General features: G+C 40.6%; 1 protein-coding gene across 1 annotated transcript in view; it reads right to left on the bottom strand.

The window, feature by feature from the left end:
* Positions 1-24,916, bottom strand: part of LOC136866889 (receptor-type tyrosine-protein phosphatase H) — an 819,913-nt gene that overhangs the window by 164,168 nt on the left and 630,829 nt on the right. Inside the window, exon 16 of the mRNA XM_068227107.1 lies at positions 12,221-12,450. Coding sequence (XP_068083208.1) covers positions 12,221-12,450 — 230 coding nt within the window. The remainder of the gene's footprint in view (positions 1-12,220; positions 12,451-24,916) is intronic.

Below are 24,916 nucleotides of genomic sequence, written 5' to 3'. Positions count from 1 at the left end.
CCACCTCTCGTTAATACTTAAATCTTAGGCTTCCTCACCACCTCTCGTTAATATTTAAAGCTTAGTCTTCCTCACCACCTCTCGTTAATATTTAAAGCTTAGGCCTCCTCACAATCTCTCGTTAATATCTAAAGCTTGGGCTTCCTCACTATCTCTCATTAATACTTAAAGCTTAGGCTTCCGTAACATCTTCCATTAATACTTAAAGCTTAGGCTTCCGCACCATCTCTCATTAATACATAAATCTTAGGCTTCCTCGCCATCTCTCGTTAATATCTAAAGCTTGTGCTTACGCACCATCTCTCATTAATACTTAAAGCTTAGGCTTCCGCACCATCTTTCATTAATACTTAAAGCTTAGGCTTCCGCACTATCTCTCATTAATACTTAAAGCTTAGGCTTCCGCATCATCTCTCATTAATACTTGTTGGATGACGAATTGAATGCTGTAGCACACATGTTGTATTACTAAACAGCGATGATTACTCTGGTAGTGGACTGTAGTTTGGTTAAGCACGTGATAAGACCATAGGGCCGAGTCATGCATCAATATTGCACGTAAATAAAACATTTATTACAATTAAACATGATTAACAAACTGCGTAGAAATTATTTACACATTAACAATAAACTGAAATGCCTGGATGGCTATTGATTAAGTTAGAGGCCATGTGGCCGCGAATGCTTCTCTCGCCGACATGTTGTCTTGTTCGAGTCTGTCTCGTTTTCTTGCCGGAAACCAGATGCATTCTGGACACTCAATAGAGACGCGGTCAGGAGCGCGCTCTGTATAAATTTTCTAAGAGGACGGAACATTCTCCCCTCTGTTGATTGCATTCAATCAAGACAAAATACAGTTTCAATGAAAATAACACTAACATAAAACATAATGTCATCAGAATACAAATACATAATACTAAATGTTGCACTTAAATGAACGTCGATCACTAATTAACATAGATAAAATGAAACAGAACTGTACACTGGTGTGCAGGCTGATGCATTGTTTTGTTTACAGCTGCACAATGAGAGTTTTTGAATTGTTCATTTGTTAAGTGACTGTACAATATAACTACAAATACAACTTTATACACCAATCAACTCACTAGCACTGTAAGGAATCATATCGTCATTAAAAAGAAAACACTACTCGATGGGAAGGGGACACAACTTCACTACTGGTCTCTTGAAATTTCCATGAGCAGTTTTTATGGTGACTGCTCGCACAAGTCCATCGAGACCTGGGTGAAGTTCCTCAACCACACCTAGTCTCCACTGAAGCGGGGGTAAATTGTCTTCCTTGATAACCACCACTGCTCCAAGTTGTATACAAGGTTGCTGGGAGGCCCACTTTGGCCTGTTTTGTAGTTGGGTTAAGTATTCCTTATGCCATCTGGTCCAAAAGTGTTGCACCATTTGCTGCAACCGTTTCCATGCTGAAAGTTTATTGCTGGGTACAAGTGTCAGATTGGATTCAGGAATGGAATTCAAACTGTTACCAGTAAGAAAATTACCTGGAGTCAAGGGTTGAGGGTCAGTCGGATCTGAGGATAGGACTGTAAGTGGACGAGAATTTAAACAGGCTTCAATTTGTGTGAGCACAGTATTAAGCTCTTCAAATATTAATGATGAGTTTCCAACAACTCGATGCAAATGATATTTAACTGACTTGATGCCAGCTTCCCATAATCCTCCAAAATGGGGTGAACGAGGTGGAATGTAATGCCAGTTGATACCCTTGTTTGCCAGATTGCTTACAACTTCCTCTTGATGCTGCGGTGATGCCATGAATTGGTGAAGATCTTTTAATTCTCTATCGGCTCCAATAAACGTAGTAGCATTGTCACTGTAGATATCTGCGGGCTTTTCTCTTCTGGCTATGAAACGGCGAAGTGCGGCTAAGAAGGCATCTGTAGTAAGACTGCTGACTACTTCCAAATGTACAGCCTTTGTCGTGAAGCAAACAAATAGTGCGATATATGCCTTGATACGGACATTGCTCCTCTTGTTAATTGGGCGAAGTAGAATAGGACCTCCATAATCAATGCCACAAACACTGAATGGACGTGCTGGTTGAACTCTATGCTCAGGATAGTCAGCCATGAGTTGATGACTAGTTACGCCTTTCAATTTGTAACATGTTACGCATTTGTGCACTTGCTGTCTGGCTACATTTCTGCCATTCAGAATCCAATAACGTTGACGAAGGGTTGCTAACAACAATTCTGGTCCTGCATGAGCTTGTTGTAAGTGTTCATGTTTAACAATTAGAGTCGTCAGGTGATGTTTTGATGGTAACAGTATTGGATGTTTGGATGAAAACGGAATCGATGCATTCTTCAACCTGCCTCCGACCCTTAGAATATTGTTGTGTAAGAAGGGACATAGGTTCCTTGTCTGGCTCTTCTTAGAGACTACGCCTCCGTTTTTCAGGTCTCCAATCTCTTCTGAGAAGGCTGCATTTTGTGCAATACGAATGCAGACTTCTAATGAATGTTCCAATTCTTCAACATTTAAAGGTCCAATTTTCTTGTCCCTGGCATGCTTAGTGTTATGCAAAAATCTGTAACAATAAGCTATTACTCGTTGCAGTCTTATTAATGATGAGAATTTCTCAATAATAGTTTCAGCTTGTGTCACTACTAATAGTGTGGATGATTGTCGCTGCTCTGCTATGGCGAGCGAATCCTCAACATTGTTGTTCTGCGGCCAATTTAACTCAGAAGTGGACAACCAGGCGGGTCCTGACCACCAAATGGTTGAGTTTTGCAGATCTGCTGGTCTGACGACTCGAGAAATCAAGTCCGCTGGATTATCTTGTGATGGTACATGATGCCAGTCACTAGTGTTCGTTGATTGTTGAATGTGAGCTACCCTAATTGCTACAAAGGTCTTCCAACGTGATGCTGGTGATGCTAACCATGACAGTACGATAGTGGAGTCTGTCCATAAATGTGTTTCATTAATGGCCAAGTTTAAGACTGGCATGGTTTTGTGTACCAACTGAGCTAATAATGCTGCACCGAGAAGTTCTAAACGAGGAAGAGTGACTCGTTTAACCGGAGCTACGCGCGATTTAGAGCATAACAGTTTGACTGATACTTCACCCTCCTGATTCACTGACCGAAGGTAGATGCATGCGCCATAAGCTCGCTCGGAAGCGTCTGAAAATCCATGAACTTGAATATTTGCCAAGTCACCCTCAATTAATACGTGGCGTTCTACTTGTATATTGTCAATGTGTGCTAGCAGCATTTGTAATTTTTCCCAGTCTGATGCTAATGGATCTGGCAGTGGGTCGTCCCAGTGAAGTTGATGTAACCATAAGTCCTGCAAAAATATCTTGTATAGTATCACTAATGGGCTGATCAATCCTAATGGGTCAAATATAGATGCTACAACTGACGTAGTGGTGCGTTTAGTAATGTTACTGTTCCCTGGAATGCGTTTGATTCTGTTTGCCACTAAGAATTTGTCTGACGTAGGATGCCATGATAATCCTAAAGCTTGTATGGTGTCATCATTATCAAACTGGAAAGGTAAGTTAATTTCTCTGTCTTCAGGTGGAACAGCGGCAAGTATAGCTTGATGATTTGAGCACCATTTCCTGATGGGAAAACCACCTTTATTGAGTAAGGCTATGAGTTCACTTTGCAATTTAAATGCTTCAGCGATGTTGGACGCACCACACAGGGCATCGTCAACATAAAAATCCCTTTGTAAAACCGTTGATGCCAGTGGAAATGAGGTTGCTTCACCTTCTGCCAATTGTTTGAGGCACTGTGTTGCCAAATATGGAGCTGAAGCTGTACCATACGTGACAGTCAATAGTTCGTAAGTCTTGATAGCTGTTTGTGGCGATTCCCTCCAAATAATTCTTTGCAACTGCGTGTCATTTTCATGAACCCGAACTTGTCTGTACATTTTCGTGATGTCTCCCGTAAATGCAATGTTGTGTGTCCTGAATCTCAACACAATGGAATGAAGGTCTTGTTGTATAGTAGGCCCTACTAACAATGTATCATTAAGCGACACTCCAGTAGTAGTTTTGGCTGATGCGTCAAAAACTACTCGGACTGATGTAGTTGTGCTTTGTTTAAATACTGCGTGGTGTGGCAAGTAATAATGTTCAGAATCACTTGTTGTATGTAGGCCTACCTCCCTCATGTGAGATAACTGTTCATACTCGGACATGAAGTTCGCATACTGTTCATGCAATACTGGATTTTTCTTGAATTTTGCCTCCAGTTGTTGAAATCGTTGTGTTGCCATATCACGAGAATTGCCCAAGGGTGATCGAGTTTCTTTACGAGGTAACCTGACAACGAATCTTCCTTCAGGAGTGCGTGTGGTGTTTTCCTTGAAGTGCTGTAAACACTGTTGTTCATCCTGAGTTTTAGGTTTAGTGTGCAATTCTTCTATTTCCCAAAATTTACGAAGTTGCGTGTCGAGTTGATCTTCCTTCTTGACAAAGAGAGAAGTGACTGTGTTGCATGCAGGATGGCTGTTTGACTGAGGGCATTTACCAGAAATTATCCAACCCAGATGAGTGTCCTGCAATACCGGGTAATCACCTGCACGTTTTTTCCCATCTGTCTTTAAAATGTTAAAGAACATCTCTGCACCAATGATTAAATCTACCTTGCCTGGACTGTAGAATTTAGGATCTGCTAGTGTGATGTCATTAGGTAGGTTCCACGATTTGTAGTCTAACTACATGGAAGGCATTTCTCCTGTGATGGCAGGAACCACTAAACAATTTATGTTAGTGTTAAAATCTGATGTTGTGGACTGGAGGTGAATATCCACACTGTGTTTCAGAGTTGACGAAGAATTGTTAATGCCTACAATAGAAGTGGTGTCTTCTTTACATATTAAATTTAGTCTGTTGACAGTGTCTGTAGTTATGAGATGAGTCTGACTGCCGCTGTCCAAGAGTCCTCGAACCTTGCGAAATTCACCACTGTGATCCTTGATTTTGACAATAACTGTGGATAACAACACATATGGTTTGTTTCGAGTACATGGATGTTCATTCTTGGTGGTTGTGTGAACGCTGGCAAATACCACCTTGTTGTCAGAAGTAGTTTTGTTAGTTGTACTAGACTTGTGATTTTCAAGATGTAGTAATGTGTTGTGGGCCTTGTTGCATTTGCGACAGTGACTGGATGTACACTCTGATGTTTTATGTGATGCTCGAAGACAATTTAAACAGAGTTTGTTGTCACGAGCATACTGAATGCGATTTGACACAGTTAACTTGAGAAATGCTTCACATGCAAAAAGTCCTGGTGTATGACCTTGTTTACAATAAGAGCACTGATTGTTAATGCATGCAACATGTGTATAGGACGACGGTTTTTTCTTGTGTGAGCTTTCTTTACTACCGCGCACCTTGACTTGACTGACAGATGTTTGCATGCTTTCAAGGACTTGGCAGCGATGTTCAATATAAGATGTTAATTGTTTGAGGGAGGAATGTTTGTTGGCGTTTGCTTCTAGTTCCCAGCCCGTCCTGGTTTCATAATCAAGATGATCAACAATATGTTGTGATAATATTACTTCTTCGAGAGGAGTATCTAATTTCAATGCTTTAAGTGCTTGTAAGTTGCTTGAGAATGTGCCGATGAACTGCCTGAGGTCTTCAGCGGTTTCATTTTCCACTGTTGCAATGTTTAAGATTTCTCTAACATGCTTTGCTGCTATTAGTCTCTTGTTTTGAAACCGATCACATAATAGGTTCCAAGCTACCGTATAGTTTGTTTCAGTAGTTGGAAGGTTCTGAATTAATGCTTTAGCTGAACCTTGAACTGCTCCTAGTAAATAGTGAAATTTCTGAATGGTTGCTAGACTGGAATTTCATGCACCAATAGATTGAAATTATCTTCAAACGACATCCAATCTTCATAGTTACCACTAAACATGGGTAGTTTAATCGCGGGTAATTTGATGTTGATATTTTCATGCGACGAATTGGAAGTGTTACTTCTGATACTACCGGCATTTTCGTGTTGGTCTGGCGACAATAATACCTGCATTTTTGCCTTCAAACTGTACACAATGTCATCTACTTCATCTCTATCTACCCCATGATCTCGTTTACTATCCTCCACCTCAAGCTGCGATTGAACTAAATCGTATTTGCTTTCTAAATCAACAAGTGCATCATATCTAACCCTAATGTCTACTAGGTTTTGAGTAGTGTCGTACTTTTCGACGAAAGTTTTGATTTTTGTGATTCTACCTTTCAGATAACCCCGTTGCTTGATCAGCTTTGCGATTTCGTTCTCGTCCATCGTAAAGCACTGTCTCACACAAATGTAAATAATGCAAGGAAAAGGTAATTAAAGGGAATCTGACCTTGTAAACTGAAGAGTCCCACGTTGCATTGTATGTTTCCAATCCTGCGGATATTTCACACGCGTTTCACTTTTACCGTGTAATATCGGGCCCGGAAATGGACCAAAATGTTCGATGACGAATTGTATGCTGTAGCACACATGTTGTATTACTAAACAGCGATGATTACTCTGGTAGTGGACTGTAGTTTGGTTAAGCACGTGATAAGACCATAGGGCCGAGTCATGCATCAATATTACACGTAAATAAAACATTTATTACAATTAAACATGATTAACAAACTGCGTAGAAATTATTTACACATTAACAATAAACTGAAATGCCTGGATGGCTATTGATTAAGTTAGAGGCCATGTGGCCGCGAATGCTCTCTCGCCGACATGTTGTCTTGTTCGAGTCTGTCTCGTTTTCTTGCCGGAAACCAGATGCATTCTGGACACTCAATAGAGACGCGGACAGGAGCGCGCTCTGTATAAATTTTCTAAGAGGACGGAACAATACTTAAAGCTTAGGTTTCGTCACCACCTCTCGTTAATATCTAAAGCTTAGGCATCCTCACCATCTCTCGTTAATATTTAAAGCTTAGGCTTCCTCACCATCTCTCGTTAATATCTAAGGCTTAGGCTTCCTCACCATCTCTCGTTAATATCTAAGGCTTAGGCTTCCTCACCATCTCTCGTTAATATCTAAAGCTTAGGCTTCCTCACCATCTCTCGTTAATATCTAAGGCTTAGGCTTCCGCACCACCTCTCGTTAATATCTAAAGCTTAGGCTTCCTCACCATCTCTCGTTAATATCTAAAGCTTAGGCTTCCTCACCATCTCTCGTTAATATCTAAAGCTTAGGCTTCCTCACCATCTCTCGTTAATATTTAAAGCCTGGGATTCCTCACCAACTCACGTTAATATTTGAGGCTTAGGCTTCCTCACAATCTCTCGTTAATATCCAAAGCTTAGGCTTCCTCACCATCTCTCGTTAATATCTAAGGCTTAGGCTTCCTCACCATCTCTCGTTAATATCTAAGGCTTAGGCTTCCTCACCATCTCTCGTTAATATCTAAGGCTTAGGCTTCCTCACCATCTCTCGTTAATATCTAAGGCTTAGGCTTCCGCACCATCTCTCGTTAATATCTAAAGCTTAGGCTTCCTCACCATCTCTCGTTAATATTTAAAGCTTAGGCTTCCTCACCATCTCTCGTTAATATCTAAGGCTTAGGCTTCCTCACCATCTCTCGTTAATATCTAAGGCTTAGGCTTCCTCACCATCTCTCGTTAATATTTAAAGCTTAGGCTTCCTCACCATCTCTCGTTAATATCTAAAGCTTAGGCTTCCTCACCATCTCTCGTTAATATCTAAGGCTTAGGCTTCCGCACCATCTCTCGTTAATATCTAAAGCTTAGGCTTCCTCACCAACTCTCGTTAATATCTAAGGCTTAGGCTTCCGCACCATCTCTCGTTAATATCTAAAGCTTAGGCTTCCTCACCATCTCTCGTTAATATCTAAAGCTTAGGCTTCCTCACCATCTCTCGTTAATATCTAAAGCTTAGGCTTCCTCACCATCTCTCGTTAATATTTAAAGCCTGGGCTTCCTCACCATCTCACGTTAATATTTGAGGCTTAGGCTTCCTCACAATCTCTCGTTAATATCCAAAGCTTAGGCTTCCTCACCATCTCTCGTTAATATCTAAGGCTTAGGCTTCCTCACCATCTCTCGTTAATATCTAAGGCTTAGGCTTCCTCACCATCTCTCGTTAATATCTAAGGCTTAGGCTTCCTCACAATCTCTCGTTAATATCTAAAGCTTAGTCTTCCGCACCATCTCTCGTTAATATCTAAAGCTTAGGCTTCCGCACCATCTCCCGTTAATACTTAAAGCTTAGGCTTCCTCACCATCTCTCGTTAATATCTAAGGCTTAGGCTTCCTCACCATCTCCCGTTAATACTTAAAGCTTAGGCTTCCTCACAATCTCTCGTTAATATCCAAAGCTTAGGCTTCCTCACCATCTCTCGTTAATATCTAAGGCTTAGGCTTCCTCACCATCTCTCGTTAATATCTAAGGCTTAGGCTTCCTCACAATCTCTCGTTAATATCTAAAGCTTAGTCTTCCGCACCATCTCTCGTTAATATCTAAAGCTTAGGCTTCCGCACCATCTCCCGTTAATATTTAAAGCTTAGGCTTCCTCACCATCTCTCGTTAATATCTAAAGCTTAGGCTTCCGCACCATCTCCCGTTAATACTTAAAGCTTAGGCTTCCTCACAATCTCTCGTTAATATCTAAAGCTTAGGCTTCCTCACCATCTCTCGTTAATATTTAAAGCTTAGGCTTCCTCACCATCTCTCGTTAATATCTAAAGCGTGTGCTTCCTCACCTTCTCTCGTTAATATTTAAAGCTTAGGCTTCCTCACAATCTCTCGTTAATATCTAAAGCTTAGTCTTCCGCACCATCTCTCGTTAATATCTAAAGCTTAGGCTTCCGCACCATCTCCCGTTAATATTTAAAGCTTAGGCTTCCTCACCATCTCTCGTTAATATCTAAAACTTAGGCTTCCGCACCATCTCCCGTTAATACTTAAAGCTTAGTCTTCCTCACCATCTCTCGTTAATATTTAAAGCTTAGGCTTCCTCACCATCTCTCGTTAATATCTAAAGCTTAGGCTTCCTCACCATCTCTCGTTAATATTTAAAGCTTAGGCTTCCTCACCATCTCTCGTTAATATCTAAAGCGTGTGCTTCCTCACCTTCTCTCGTTAATATTTAAAGCTTAGTCTTCCTCACCTTCTCTCGTTAATATTTAAAGCTTAGGCTTCCTCACAATCTCTCGTTAATATCTAAAGCTTAGTCTTCCGCACCATCTCTCGTTAATATCTAAAGCTTAGGCTTCCGCACCATCTCCCGTTAATATTTAAAGCTTAGGCTTCCTCACCATCTCTCGTTAATATCTAAAGCTTAGGCTTCCGCACCATCTCCCGTTAATACTTAAAGCTTAGTCTTCCTCACCACCTCTCGTTAATATTTAAAGCTTAGGCTTCCTCACCATCTCTCGTTAATATCTAAAGCTTAGGCTTCCTCACCATCTCTCGTTAATATTTAAAGCTTAGGCTTCCTCACCATCTCTCGTTAATATCTAAAGCGTGTGCTTCCTCACCTTCTCTCGTTAATATTTAAAGCTTAGTCTTCCTCACCTTCTCTCGTTAATATTTAAAGCTTAGGCTTCCTCACAATCTCTCGTTAATATCTAAAGCTTAGTCTTCCGCACCATCTCTCGTTAATATCTAAAGCTTAGGCTTCCGCACCATCTCCCGTTAATATCTAAAGCTTAGGCTTCCGCACCATCTCTCGTTAATATCTAAGGCTTAGGCTTCCTCACCATCTCTCGTTAATATCTAAAGCTTAGGCTTCCTCACCACCTCTCGTTAATATCTAAGGCTTAGGCTTCCTCACCACCTCTCGTTAATATCTAAGGCTTAGGCTTCCTCACCATCTCTCGTTAATATCTAAAGCCTGGGCTCCTCACCATCTCTCGTTAATATATAAAGCCTGGGCTTCCTCACCATCTCTCGTTAATATTTAAAGCTTGGGCCTCGTCACCATCTCTCGTTAATATTTAAAGATTGGGCCTCCTCACCACCTCTCGTTAATAGTTAACGCTTGTGCTTCCTCACCATCTCTCGTTAATATCTAAAGCTTGGGCGTCCTCGCCATCTCTCGTTAATACCTTGGTCTTCCTCACCATCTCTCGTTAATATTTAAAGCTTGGGCCTCGTCACCATCTCTCGTTAATATTTAAAGCTTGTGCTTCCTCGCCATCTCTCGTTAATATTTAAGGATTGGGCTTCCTCACCATCTCTCGTTAATATTTAAGGATTGGGCTTCCTCACCATCTCCCCTTAATATCTAAAAACTGGGCTAAACCACCATATGTCCCTAATATCTTTATTGTTTGGTATTACCTTGCTATTTTTATGTTGTTTTCCGGGTGATTTGCGTTAAGGTTAATGGATTCACGTTTCGTAATACGGTGTATTCGGGTCGTGAATCCTTTTACCACAGTCAATCTTGTTGATTGTTATGTTAATAAAATTAATTGTGATTTACTTTAAAATGTTAGAGGGAATTTAAACTTATGTTATTTAATTATAAGTTTTTTGTAGGAGGTCTGTGCTAAAATTCTGCACTGCAATTCGCCACTATGTTTATCAAAAAACAGATGGTATCGTCAATTAATGCCTTCTGTATCGTGTAAGGTATTTCATTTAAATTTAAGGTTTTATGATATTAATTCCTTTTCCTCTATCTTCGGTTAGATGTCTTTGGTTTTTGCACGTGCAATGGCATGAGCTGCACCGGCTGGTTTATTATTTTATATTTTCATTAATTTTTTAAAACTTATATTTTGCTTCGCGTTTTTGCATTGAATTCTTAAACTTTATTTGTGTGATATCATTTGAGTAGATTTGGTATGATACTGGTTCCCGTCCTCTTTTATTTGTGTGGTTGTGCCTCGGTATGACTTGCTCATGGGCGTGCTCCGTTTTGACTTGTTTTATATGGTGTCTCCTCCTTCTGCGTAGCCCTCATGTTGGTGTCCAGTGGAGTTTTAACTACATCCCGGTGTTAAGTTGAGGGACATCCAAAAGCAATATCACTAATAATCTTACAGGTAAAAATTTATTTTAATACTGAATAAAGTAATTGTGCCAGGTGTGCACTTTTTAAATACAACCTTAGCCTGCCTGAACAGACTCTACTATGACCAACCCAATGTTCTTCTCAACATCGCTTCTTTTGCTACCCAAGCCCACGCCACGTTTCATGCACACTCCATCCATATCCAGCGTCGGTACCCCGGAAGTTCCCACGTCATCGCAAACGACGCCTCGCATGGGAGTAGGAAAGGTGACAGTGCATCTTGGATGCATGGAAGAGAGTTATCCGGAGTGACGAGCAAAGTGGCCTACCCCATCCAACAGGCCGGTGGGGAGCATTGACTCTGATTGGTGGGATCGGGCGAGTTAGCTGTGCAGTTAGGACCACGCAACTGTGAGCTTGCATTAGGTAGATAGTGGGTTTGAGCCCCACGGTTCGCAGCCTTGAAGATGGTTTTCCGTGGTTTCTCATTCCCACACCAGGCAAATGCTGTTCCTTAATTAAGGCCACGGCCGATTCCCTCCCAGTGTTAGCCCTCTCCTATCCCACCGCCGGCATAAGACCTATCCTGTGTCGGTGCGACCTAAAACAGATTGTAAAAGTGAGGAGCCACAACAAGAGGACAATGCTCAGGTCGTGAAATACATGAGAAGCTGCAGCAGACATTTGTCTCCGTTATTAGGTATGATCATTGGTTAGAACTTAATATTAACAAAAGGAAAGACTCAACCGCGCTGTTTGGAGGTAGCACGCTCACGCGGTCTTCGACATAGATAGTGACACCGACTCTTACTTATGTATGAGAGACTTGGGCTTCTACAATGCCTGAAAAGAATAGAAGACCACGGCACCTCAGACAAGCGTGCCAGGAGCATCATTTAGAATAAAAATGGCATGTCTTTCGACAAATATATTACCAAATATCAACCACGTCGTCTGAATTACTAACAGACGATTTTCAAAGCAAGTGCAATCAGGGAGGTCTTCACTTTTACTTATGTCACGTCCCTTCCACTTGGTCACCCCTTGTCTTCTTTCAACCCCAGCGCTTTTAGTTTTGCTACGGAAAGTTTCTTTCTCACGTCCTTCGTGTCCCATTTCTCTTGCCGAATGTTTGGAAGTTTTGGACCTTCAAATTAGTGTTCATGGAAGATGTTTGTCTACATCACCACATAGAATTTATCTCTAATCACCAATATGGGTACTTACATGGGAGAATGTTGGAGTACCGATTTTTGCGCTTGTTCTCTGGTTGTAACGCAGCGCAACAGCTTTCAGTATCCGCTATGTCCTTGCTAAACGTCTGCAGCATGTGGTACTCATTAGAAATCCTCGCAGGCACTCCCAGCATATAGTCACTATAAGCCGGGAACCTGGTCAGCGAGACTGGCTTTGGCTGCGCGTCCATTTGTCTCTTCAGCAGTGGAATTTTTGGAGGCCTGTCGAAGAAAAATGATATGCATTACATTCTAGCAGAGCTCTCTCAGCCTATCGTGCTGGTAACACATATCAAGCGAGGCTCCAGATGTACCAACAACCAACAATTTCAAACAAAAATCGCCTCCGCAGAATTTAAAATGGCTAAAATCTTTCTTAACAATGAACAAATGTCTTATTTTAGTCGCTAAATTAACTTTTGAATATGTTTAAACAATGCAGTAGTCAATCGAAAACCAAAGAAATTAACCACAAGCTGTGTTAAATTCACCCCCTCCCCCCTGTAGCAACTGAACGGATTTCGAATGACTTCAGCAGCATCCTTGAAGTGCTGCATCATATCGTTTGAGAGAAGACAACACCACAGCAACTCCATGGTTTTCAAGAAAAGCAGACAGTAAGAAGATGTTTTAACGAAGAGAATAAAATGCAATAACTTCAAGATATAGTTACAATAACTCTTGTCAATTATAAAAGAGTCAAACAGCTGACAAAAACTTAAATCCAAAATTGATGACTTTTCAATTTCTTCGTATAGCGAAAGTTTAAGTCTCAATCATCTTATATCCAATGTTAATAAATATCTGAAAACTACGTTTATTTGCAAAGTGACGTAACTCAAAGCGATTTTATTTCTAATGAGCCTTAAGTCCATTTTGACCCATCCACTGGCTTTGTGGACGTAACGTGATAGGACGCACAACCACGGCTGCTTACAGGTTGTGAAATGGCGGTCCGCGAGGGCGTTTCAAATATATTTTAAGGAATGTGAAGAAAGTTTCATAGCTCGTTCAATTTCTATACCCTTCTTATACCCAAGCCAGAACTAATTCATTCCTGTTGTTAAGTATTCACTTGGTTGAACAGATTATTTTGTATTTTAAAATTTAACCATTATAAAATGGCTATGGTATCCATACCAATTATTGAACTCCATGTCATCCTCACTATGGACATTTTATGCAACGTAACATTCAATGAAGACCAAGAAATACTTTAATTGCCATTGGTGTAAGAAGCGGTTCCAATTCTTCGTTCCTCTCTCATTAATACACAGTGCTGTACAAGGAAGTTCACTACTTCCTCTTTAAGTTCTTCAAACCATCTTCAAGGCTGCGAACTGTGGGGCTCAAACTCACTATCTACCGGTCTTGTGCTGGGCATAATAGTGTTAATTGTTAATTTCACTCTGTTACGGTATGAAATTGTAAAATATTTTTTTAAGCAATTAAAATTATTGAATCTTCATTTCAATTGAACTATGCAGTACCGCTGCTCCATTTGCGGAAATTTACGAAAATTGGCCTGTTTTTAAAATGAATGTGGCCTTCGAGCTCCTACTGTGCTACAGGTGTAGTATTCGTGACTTATGTAGATCGCATAATTGGAAGCTGCGGAAAGCCTAAATTTTCTTCTTGCCCATTGAGCACAATAATAATTTTGGAGAAGCTGTCGCTGCGCGAGGGAAACTCCAGCTATGGAACACACAGTTCAAAAATGTGCAGGTAAGTACAAACCAAGTGTTTTCAGAGTTGTCAGGATGTTTCCACACCTGGTCGCCGTTCAAGCCCATACAAGAATCCGGTGAAGCAGGAGAAGATAAAAGACATAAAAAATGCTTTTAAATAAACTCGGCACAGCGGAGGACCATCAACATGTGTTTAGCAGGGCTGAGTGGCTCACACGCTGGTCTTCTGACCCCAACCTGCAGGTCCGATGGTATTTGATGGCGCCTCGTGTCGACCGCCACGAAAAGGAACTCCTACCTGAATTTCATTATAAGAAAATAAAAAATTGTGATTTCTGAAGTTTTGCACTTCATGGATTTACATCACTTTGGAAATAAGTTCTTCAATTCTTTTAAATAAAAATGAAAGAGGTATCTATAACCGCGTGTTCTTATTTATACCGGTACGAAAAACTGCGAATAATTACGTTCTTTCGTAAAATGTCGCATCAAATGGATAATACATGGCTTCAGAAATGATCAAACGCTTTCTAGAGAATTCTGAAAAGTCCAAACAAAAGGCTTCTCTTAAAGCTAAGGCCTCCGAAAAATGACCTGAAACTCATCGTCTTGAAGATCGAATTAAGAATTAAAATGTCAAGTCCACATTCTGAGTGACCCCAACATCTGCTTACCTTTGTATAAAGATAAATACTAACCGCTCTAAACACCGACTTCCCAGCTCATTTGCAGCCATATTCGAGTCTACTTAACTTACATTTGTGAGCAGTTTTCTTCTCTCAAAAGTCACGAAGGGAAACTCGCTTAAAATATTTCAGCCTTCATGTACGATGTACGGAGGCTACTAACGAGGTAAGATGCTTGTTTCAATAACTCAAATAGACAAGAACATGAAGAATGGAAGTGAATACAGTTCTAGGCCTTACTAAACACATTTTCATCATTTCTTTCTTTGTTGCAAACACTGACAGTGCTTCTAGTGTTCACAATACGCCATTTACTTTGGACGTTTCCTGACCAGTGCACTACAGAAATATATTGTGATAGCTCTGAAGTTTATAAGAAATAATGTGGAAAGCATTAACACACATATATTTGTACTAGCCGTTATCCCGGGCTCGACCTGCAATGTATCGCGTTGATCGTGTTGCAAAGTTTCACATGATCTCTTCTGGAAATACATTTGTTTCGCTACAGTTTGGTAATTTCTTGAACTTACTGCAAATTATTGACATCATTATCATCAGGATTTCCTTCCAGCTATGATATGCCTCCACTGAATTCTGTCCTGGTATAGTTTTTCTCTCCCCACTGCATCCTATGTTACTCCTCTCCTCTTGAGATCCTGTCCAGCTCTTTCTAGGCGCCCATTAGGTCTTCTTCCGGGCACCTCCACCTCCAGATACTGGCGTGGAGTTCGACTTGGGTGCATTCGCTCCGCATGACCTAACCGCTTCAATCTCATAGTACCCATCCTTTCGTCCATTGTTAAGTTCACCAGCAGGTCTGTCGATTCGTAATTTTATACATTTTTTCTAACCGTGAAATCATTAATCACTGCCGTAGGAGAAAGAACATTACGTGTCAAACTACTGGGGCGTAAATGTCTAAATCCCTCGGAGTTCCAACCGTCAAGCAAGCTGCATATGACTGACTATGAGAGAAACACGAAGTTTCCAAATTAGTCCCCGCAGTGATTTCCCGTAATGATGGAGTTAAGTTGACAGTTTTAGAGCACTGCTGCAATGCACGGCTGTGGTAGTAAAGATACTGTCAAGATGAAATAAGCGTAGGCTTGTTTTGAAAGTTACTTACGTGTGTTCAGGTGTCAATTTTGATGGTAATCCAGTTGCAATCGGTTGATTTATTCATTTACAGTTGACGTAAATTACGATTATAATTCCAGACCTGTCCACGCAACATTAGTGCCAAGGGTCGCCACTTACATCGCCAACATCTACGCGCGGTATGACTGTCGATTATTTATTTCTAGCAAACGACCGGCCGAGGACGTGATCGCACAGTGCACTACGCTGCCAACCTCTCTACTTAGGAACTACACCATTGGTCAGGATTGGTTAGGGTAGGAGCTTGACAAGATCATTGGTCCTGGATGGGTTAGGGTAGGGCCTGGACAAGGCCACTGGTCTGGATAGGTTAGGGTTGGAGCTGGACAAGACCATTCGTCTGGAGTAGGGCTGGACAATATCACTGGTCTGGATAGGTTAGGGTAGGAGCTGGACAAGACCATTAGTCTGGATAGGTTAGGGTAAGAGCTGGACAAGACCACTGGTCTGGATTGGTTAGGGTAGGAGCTTGACAAGACCACTGGTCTGGATAGGTTAGGCTAAGGAGCTGGACAAGATCATTGGTCCTGGATGGGTTAGGGTAGGGCCTGGACAAGGCCACTGGTCTGGATAGGTTAGGGTTGGAGCTGGACAAGACCATTCGTCTGGAGTAGGGCTGGACAATATCACTGGTCTGGATAGGTTAGGGTAGGAGCTGGACAAGACCATTAGTCTGGATAGGTTAGGGTAAGAGCTGGACAAGGCCATTGCTCTGGATTGGTTAGGGTAGGAGCTTGACAAGACCACTGGTCTGGATAGGTTAGGCTAAGGAGCTGGACAAGATCATTGGTCCTGGATGGGTTAGGGTAGGGCCTGGACAAGGCCACTGGTCTGGATAGGTTAGGGTTGGAGCTGGACAAGACCATTCGTCTGGAGTAGGGCTGGACAATATCACTGGTCTGGATAGGTTAGGGTAGGAGCTGGACAAGACCATTAGTCTGGATAGGTTAGGGTAAGAGCTGGACAAGATCATTGGTCCTCGATAGGTTACGGCAGGGCCTGGACAAGACCACTGGTCGGGATAGGTTAGGTTAGGAGCTGGAGAAGACCATTGGCCTGGATGGGTTAGCGTAGGAGCTGGGCAAGACCACTGGTCTGGATAGGTTAGGGTAGGAGCTGGACACGGCCACTGGTCTGGATAGGTTAAGCTAGGAGCTGGAGAAGACCATTGGTCTGGATAGATTAGGGTTACAGCTGGACAAAACTACTGGTCTGGATAGGTTAGGGTAGGAGCTGGACAAGACCATTGGTCTGGATAGGTTAGAGTAGCAGCTGAACAAGACCACTGGTCTGGATAGGTTAGGGTAGCAACTGGACAAGCCCATTCGTCTGGATAGGTTAGGGTAGGAGCTGGATAAGACCATTAGCCTGGATAGGTTAGGGTAGCAGTTGAACAAGAGCACTGATCTGGATAGGTTAGGGTAGGAGCTGGACAAGACCATTAGCCTGGATAGGTTAGGGTAGCAGCTGGACAAGACCATTGGTCTGGATAGGTTAATAGAGGACTTGGACAAGACCACTGGTCTGGTTTGGTTACGTTAGGAGCTGGACAATACCTTGATTATATACGTTGCATAACTTACAGGCTGGATTTACTGTTCTTATGACAGAGATTGACGTGGTGGCCTGCGATACCAGCGCATTCTATATGGGCGGACAATATGCATCATTGATTAGAGCCCCGTGTGATAGCAGAATAGTCTAGTGGTGTAAAGCTGAATTAATTCCATTAAATTAATTGATACTCGCACTTCCTCCAATTCGGCTAGTGGGCCCTGGACCAAAATGATCTTTTATCTTACCGTGCTACAGCAGCTCATTCTATGTGGGTTAATGGTGTTAGTTGTGGAAGACCTAATTATTAAGAATGCTGGATAATAAAGATACACTGTTTTTGGTAGATTGTGCCGCGAGAACGGGACAGCAGTGCATGTGTTGTTGATACTACAATACTTATGTAATTCTATTGACATGTTCTTCTGTCCCAGACTATTTTAGTTATGAGTTTTTACTCCGCGGTTTGGTAACGCTATGCACTTCTGATCATTGATGTGAATGACGTCACAACGCGTTTTACGTCAGCCAAAGCAATGCGAGTATTCATTTCAGCTATGGAAAATCGCGTGCACTACTCTTCGTTAGGTTATAAAAGTAAGTGTACTTCGGTGGTCCCTGGACATGGCAATGAACACATCTCTTCTCTAACAGGAACTCCACGTAAGTTTTGCATGCTTTCTACTTTATCGCCTCCTTATAAAACTTGCGTGAACAGGTCTGGAATTTTACCTTTCTCCAGCAAATGTTGGTACTGATCGGTGGAGGTGTGTACATTCGTATAACAAACAAACAAACTTAAATGGGGTTCCTAGAATGAAACCGTCATTTAATTTCATCTATTGCAATTGCAACTGATGAGCCCACTGCTACAATGGTAATTTCACGATTGAAAAAGCTTAAGGGCTTAGGGTACATATGTTTTAGACTTACTTTTGATTTTATAGACATAGAGTAGAGAGAAACGTAACAACTATAGGCTACATGGTCCATTAGACTTTCACCCTTCTTCTTACCCCATGGCGCTACCGCCCTGGTCAGCAGGCAGTAAGTGGACCTGAGTGGTGGCTGGCATTCTGTCCCCATAAAGTTAGTAAATATACACTAGACGTAGCATTCGCGCTGCGAAATTGAACGAGCGCGCTGTTTGGCAAAAGCTGGATTGCTTGGCACTGTCACTACTAGAGCTTCCCGATAAATTGAAGTATATACTTCTCTGAAGGAAAATGTCATTCTCCTGTGAAGCTTATGGCTGCATAGAGCGGTTCACAAAGGGGCATGGCATATCATTTCACAGGTATTTTCCTTGAAATTACTTTCCGTACATATAAAATAATACTTTGCGTGAATTGGCCTACTTGGACTGACTTCGCCACTGATTCCCCTGTCGGAGCGAATGAGATTCTTTGGACCTTACCTTGAAGACTGAAAAAAAATGAAATGGCGTATGGCTTTTAGTGCCGGGAGTGTCCGAGGACAAGTTCGGCTCGCCAGGTACAGGTCTTTCGACTTGACTCCCTTATGCGACCTGCGCGAACACAACACAACACATACACCCAGCCCCCGTGCCGGAGAAATTAACCAATGATGGTTAAAATTCCCTGCCGGGAATCGAACCCGGGACTCCTGTGGTCAAAGGCCAGCACGCTAACCATTTAGCTATAGAGCCGGACTGAAGACTGAAATTAATGTTTTACGAAATATAAGGGATGACATTTTCTTTTCACTGAATGGCCAAGTGCATGATACCGAGCGAGTGGCTGTGTGCATTCAGGGGATAGTGTGTTTGAACCCTACTGTCGGCAGCCCTGAAGATGGTTTCCAACTTGTACACCAGGCAAATGCTGGGGCTGTACCTTAATTAATCCCACGGTTGCTTCCTTCCCACTCCTAGTCCTTTCCTATCCCATCATCGCCATGGTGCCGGTGCGATGTAAATCAAATTGTAAAAAATATTGTAAGTATTTGTTCAATTCTCTTCAATCAAATAATTTTGCCACTCTCCCTTTCCATTACCGGAAATCATTTTAAAAGTTAAAATCTTAAAGCAAATCATACATTTCAGGAAAAGCTAAATAAAAACTCCATAATAGGCTGAAACCACAGCCAAGTGTCATATTTCACTTGTAATCACGTTTAGAAAACATCGAGAGTAATAATAATAATAATAATAATAATAATAATAATAATAATAATAATAATAATAATAATAATAATAATAATAATAATGGCTTTAAGTCCCAGTAAGTATTTGCACGATTTTCGGAGACGCTGAGGTGTCAGAATTTTTCCCCCCGAGACTTCTTCCATGTGGCGCTAAATCTATTTAGAGGAGGCTGACTTATTTGAACACTTTCAAGTATCACCGGACTGAGGTAGGCTCGAACCTGCTAACTCGGGCTCAGAAAGTTAGAGTCTAAAGCGGCGATGATAATATTTTGTCTGTTTAACCCCAAAAACTCGCCAACGTTTTTAGGCCTAAAAATTCGCTCATCCGCTTCGTACTTTTCTGTCGTTGGGCAGAATTATACCAAAGTCCTGGTCATTTACACAAAAATAAAGCGAAATATACGAGCGCTCCTTCCAAACGTATGTTGTTAGAAGATTTAATATGAACAGTAAATTTGATTCTGTGTTAATTAACTGCACCTGAACAACGTCCCTCTTAAATTACGGATTTAGTCCTGGATTCATGCTTTTTAAGGCTTTCTTTTTTACTGGAGAGAAGCATCGCAAGTATACTGCAGTATCTGAAAATATTTACATGTAAGAATTGTAAACCTTATGTATATCCACACAGTTTCAAAATGCCCCAATTTACATTGATGAGTACAGCGGAGTGAGCTTTTTGCCAAACAGCTGCGATTTCAACATGCTCCGCTCGCTACAGTGATTCTCTCGTTGACGGTGGCGCCATGCTACCTCTAGTGAACCATTTCTAACTCTATGGCTGTCCCTAGACCGCGGGGCGCCACACAGTAACTTACGGGAATTTATCTTTTTGGAAGCCAATTGGAGGAACTGGGAACAGTTAGAGAGGAACTCACTGGGGCTGTAGAAAGTGCTTTGCTGGATGCTCCACAAAGAGATTAAATAAACAAATGTGTATTCTACCGCAAACAACCATTGAAATGCAAGCTGTTCTCTGCGTATCCCATAGCGGTGCTTTTCAGATGAAGTACCATTTGTGTCTTCCAGAACTTCTTCCAAACACTGACTCACTTCAGTAAAGCTGGATATCCACTTGTCATCCATCTCGCTGCAATGCGAGCCACATGCTCTCTCCTACTAGTGATGTTAAACTGACCAACTCGAGAAATACCTGAACAAATCTGGGTTTAGCGTCCCTGTGTGTAATGTGAAAATGGGAACTAATATTTACGGGACATAACTGAATTATTACATCAAAGCATCTAAGTGTATTTATTTATTCATCTGTCATGTCGACTTGTGTATCCAGCCGTTATCTGTATTATCGGTCATTGTTGGAACTGTTTCCTAACTGTGGAAGTTACCAGACCAATTTAATTCAAGTTATCTATCCATTATTGTCAGGCATTTGACTGAACTCTGTAGTGCGCCGAATTATCATTTGTAACTTCTGCGCATTTTCGCGGTGCACGCATTGAATTATGGGACTGCCTCTCGGCTAGCTCGGTGTGAGCTCAGTAGTCGGCAGTAGTCAGCTTGCCGTTACTCTCCAAGATGGCTGTGTTGTATGGAGCTCCCAAGCAGACGGTTTGGCGAGAAGGGAAAGCTATTATAATGGAGCTTGACTCCGGCGGTTAAACATAATGTGAGGGCTAGGCCCTATTATTTCTTCAAAGTTATCCAGTGTGCTCCAACCCTTTTTTTGTTCTTAATGTAACATGTAAACTTGGTGCAGTGAGTAACCGTTATCGGCATGAAATGTTTTAAGTGTCTTGTAAGTTTGGATACCTTAACTCAAGTAAGTACTGAAAATTATAATTTATTGAAGGGATCCCAGTCGTTCAGGCACTAGTGTGAGTAATTTCATCTTGGACATGAGCAACATTATAAACGACTATTTTGGTATTGGTTAACCTTGTAAGCAAAATCTGATATATATTTGAAGTGAATGCATTTGAAAAAGAAAATTTAATGTAATGTAGGGAGCTCGAGGATCGCTAGTTATGCATCTATGAGGTGATATTTTGTGTAAGTGATTTTATCTTACGTTTTTGTCGGGGTGCATTTTTGCCAACTGTGTTTCCTGATATTCATTATGATGGCGATTATTATTATTATTATTATTATTATTATTATTATTACTTTTATTTTTTGGTAATTCATTTCGGTGCGTGTTTTCTCCCTTAGTGTTGTCCTGTTTGGTTGATATTGCTGTCTAATTTTGTCCTATTGCCTTCATGGCTGGTTATCTGTACGTAATGATTATCGCATTGTTACGGGCCTCAATTAATGACACCTCATATTCGCATCGTAGCGCATTCCACGGCCCCCTCTGTTCTAAAGTATGTAAATCGCTGGTGATTTAATTAAGTAAGGCTAATGTAAACTGGCACTATCACCTCTTGGATAAATGATAATTATTATTATTATTATTTTAATAACTTAAAATCTTAAAATTGAAATTTGCTGGTCGAAATTAAGTTTAATAATGGGACTTTTCTTTCGTTGTCTTATTATCTTTTCTCCCATTGTTTGGGTTCCTTGCTTTTGTCTTTATTACGTCATGTCACCCCTTCTTATCTTATCTGATGATACGTTAATATTTTGGGTGGCTTTGATGATTATTATGGGATCTTGGCTTCGCGTCGGTAACGGGTAGCTTCTGTTTGGTTTTCGGTGTCCTTTATTATTTTTATGAGTGCACCGTTAATTGTAAATTTCCTTTAATATACTTCATTTTGTTGGGGTTGCTGTGCACTATTATTTTATTGTGTTTTCATCTAGCTCGTTTCTTTAGTGTAATGTTTATTCGCGGTTGGAGCCACTAAATTTTCTTCTTTTTCGTGTGTCCTTGTGTGCGTCTTGTAACTTAGAATTTTGTAGTGTAGCAAATTTCAGTTTTAAAGTGTTTTTATATCGCGGGCCCGCATATCGGTTGCAACCAATTTTAATGTTTCTATATGTAAGGTAATGAGTTATTAATGAATTTTCAAACCTTAATTTCGGCGGAAGCCTATGTTTATGTGAGCTTCATTTTTCCTTAATTTCTACTTTATTTTAAAATACTGTTTTCCTCGTCTAGCTTGATTGCATTTTTAAATTTCAGAAAAAGAATTATATATTTTTTATTGTTCTTATTTAATACCATTTTCAAATTACATTTGCTTAGTAAATTTTCTTCATTTCAAATTTATCTGGTGTGTCATTTAGTAGCTAGCAGTATTTACCTGGCAACCTGTCAAAGTTATGTAAGATCCTGGCCTTTTTAATTCTCGCTTTGCCTTCCACGCTTCATATTTTATGCTACTGCCTTTCGGTAAGTATTGTGCTTGTTTTCTTCTTGATGTTTGTGCTTTTCTTTTGAATGTTTGGTTTACTAATTGGTAAGGTTGCAGTAGTGAGAACCACGCTCTGCTACCACTCACTACTGCAACCTTACCAATTAGTAAACCAAACATTCAAAAGAAAAGCACAAACATCAAGAAGAAAACAAGCACAATACTTACCGAAAGGCAGTAGCATAAAATATGAAGCGTGGAAGGCAAAGCGAGAATTAAAAAGGCCAGGATCTTACATAACTTTGACAGGTTGCCAGGTAAATACTGCTAGCTACTAAATGACACACCAGATAAATTTGAAATGAAGAAAATTTACTAAGCAAATGTAATTTGAAAATGGTATTAAATAAGAACAATAAAAAAATATATAATTCTTTTTCTGAAATTTAAAAATGCAATCAAGCTAGACGAGGAAAACAGTATTTTAAAATAAAGTAGAAATTAAGGAAAAATGAAGCTCACATAAACATAGGCTTCCGCCGAAATTAAGGTTTGAAAATTCATTAATAACTCATTACCTTACATATAGAAACATTAAAATTGGTTGCAACCGATATGCGGGCCCGCGATATAAAAACACTTTAAAACTGAAATTTGCTACACTACAAAATTCTAAGTTACAAGACGCACACAAGGACACACGAAAAAGAAGAAAATTTAGTGGCTCCAACCGCGAATAAACATTACACTAAAGAAACGAGCTAGATGAAAACACAATAAAATAATAGTGCACAGCAACCCCAACAAAATGAAGTATATTAAAGGAAATTTACAATTAACGGTGCACTCATAAAAATAATAAAGGACACCGAAAACCAAACAGAAGCTACCCCTTACCGACGCGAAGCCAAGATCCCATAATAATCATCAAAGCCACCCAAAATATTAACGTATCATCAGATAAGATAAGAAGGGGTGACATGACGTAATAAAGACAAAAGCAAGGAACCCAAACAATGGGAGAAAAGATAATAAGACAACGAAAGAAAAGTCCCATTATTAAACTTAATTTCGACCAGCAAATTTCAATTTTAAGATTTTAAGTTATTAAAATAATAATAATAATAATTATCATTTATCCAAGAGGTGATAGTGCCAGTTTACATTAGCCTTACTTAATTAAATCACCAGCGATTTACATACTTTAGAACAGAGGGGGCCGTGGAATGCGCTACGATGCGAATATGAGGTGTCATTAATTGAGGCCCGTAACAATGCGATAATCATTACGTACAGATAACCAGCCATGAAGGCAATAGGACAAAATTAGACAGCAATATCAACCAAACAGGACAACACTAAGGGAGAAAACACGCACCGAAATGAATTACCAAAAAATAAAAGTAATAATAATAATAATAATAATAATAATAATCGCCATCATAATGAATATCAGGAAACACAGTTGGCAAAAATGCACCCCGACAAAAACGTAAGATAAAATCACTTACACAAAATATCACCTCATAGATGCATAACTAGCGATCCTCGAGCTCCCTACATTACATTAAATTTTCTTTTTCAAATGCATTCACTTCAAATATATATCAGATTTTGCTTACAAGGTTAACCAATACCAAAATAGTCGTTTATAATGTTGCTCATGTCCAAGATGAAATTACTCACACTAGTGCCTGAACGACTGGGATCCCTTCAATAAATTATAATTTTCAGTACTTACTTGAGTTAAGGTATCCAAACTTACAAGACACTTAAAACATTTCATGCCGATAACGGTTACTCACTGCACCAAGTTTACATGTTACATTAAGAACAAAAAAAGGGTTGGAGCACACTGGATAACTTTGAAGAAATAATAGGGCCTAGCCCTCACATTATGTTTAACCGCCGGAGTCAAGCTCCATTATAATAGCTTTCCCTTCTCGCCAAACCGTCTGCTTGGGAGCTCCATACAACACAGCCATCTTGGAGAGTAACGGCAAGCTGACTACTGCCGACTACTGAGCTCACACCGAGCTAGCCGAGAGGCAGTCCCATAATTCAATGCGTGCACCGCGAAAATGCGCAGAAGTTACAAATGATAATTCGGCGCACTACAGAGTTCAGTCAAATGCCTGACAATAATGGATAGATAACTTGAATTAAATTG

Source organism: Anabrus simplex, chromosome 3 (genome assembly GCF_040414725.1).
Source record: "Anabrus simplex isolate iqAnaSimp1 chromosome 3, ASM4041472v1, whole genome shotgun sequence".
Taxonomy (NCBI): Eukaryota; Metazoa; Arthropoda; class Insecta; order Orthoptera; family Tettigoniidae; genus Anabrus; species Anabrus simplex.
This window is presented reverse-complemented; position numbering and strand designations above follow the sequence as displayed.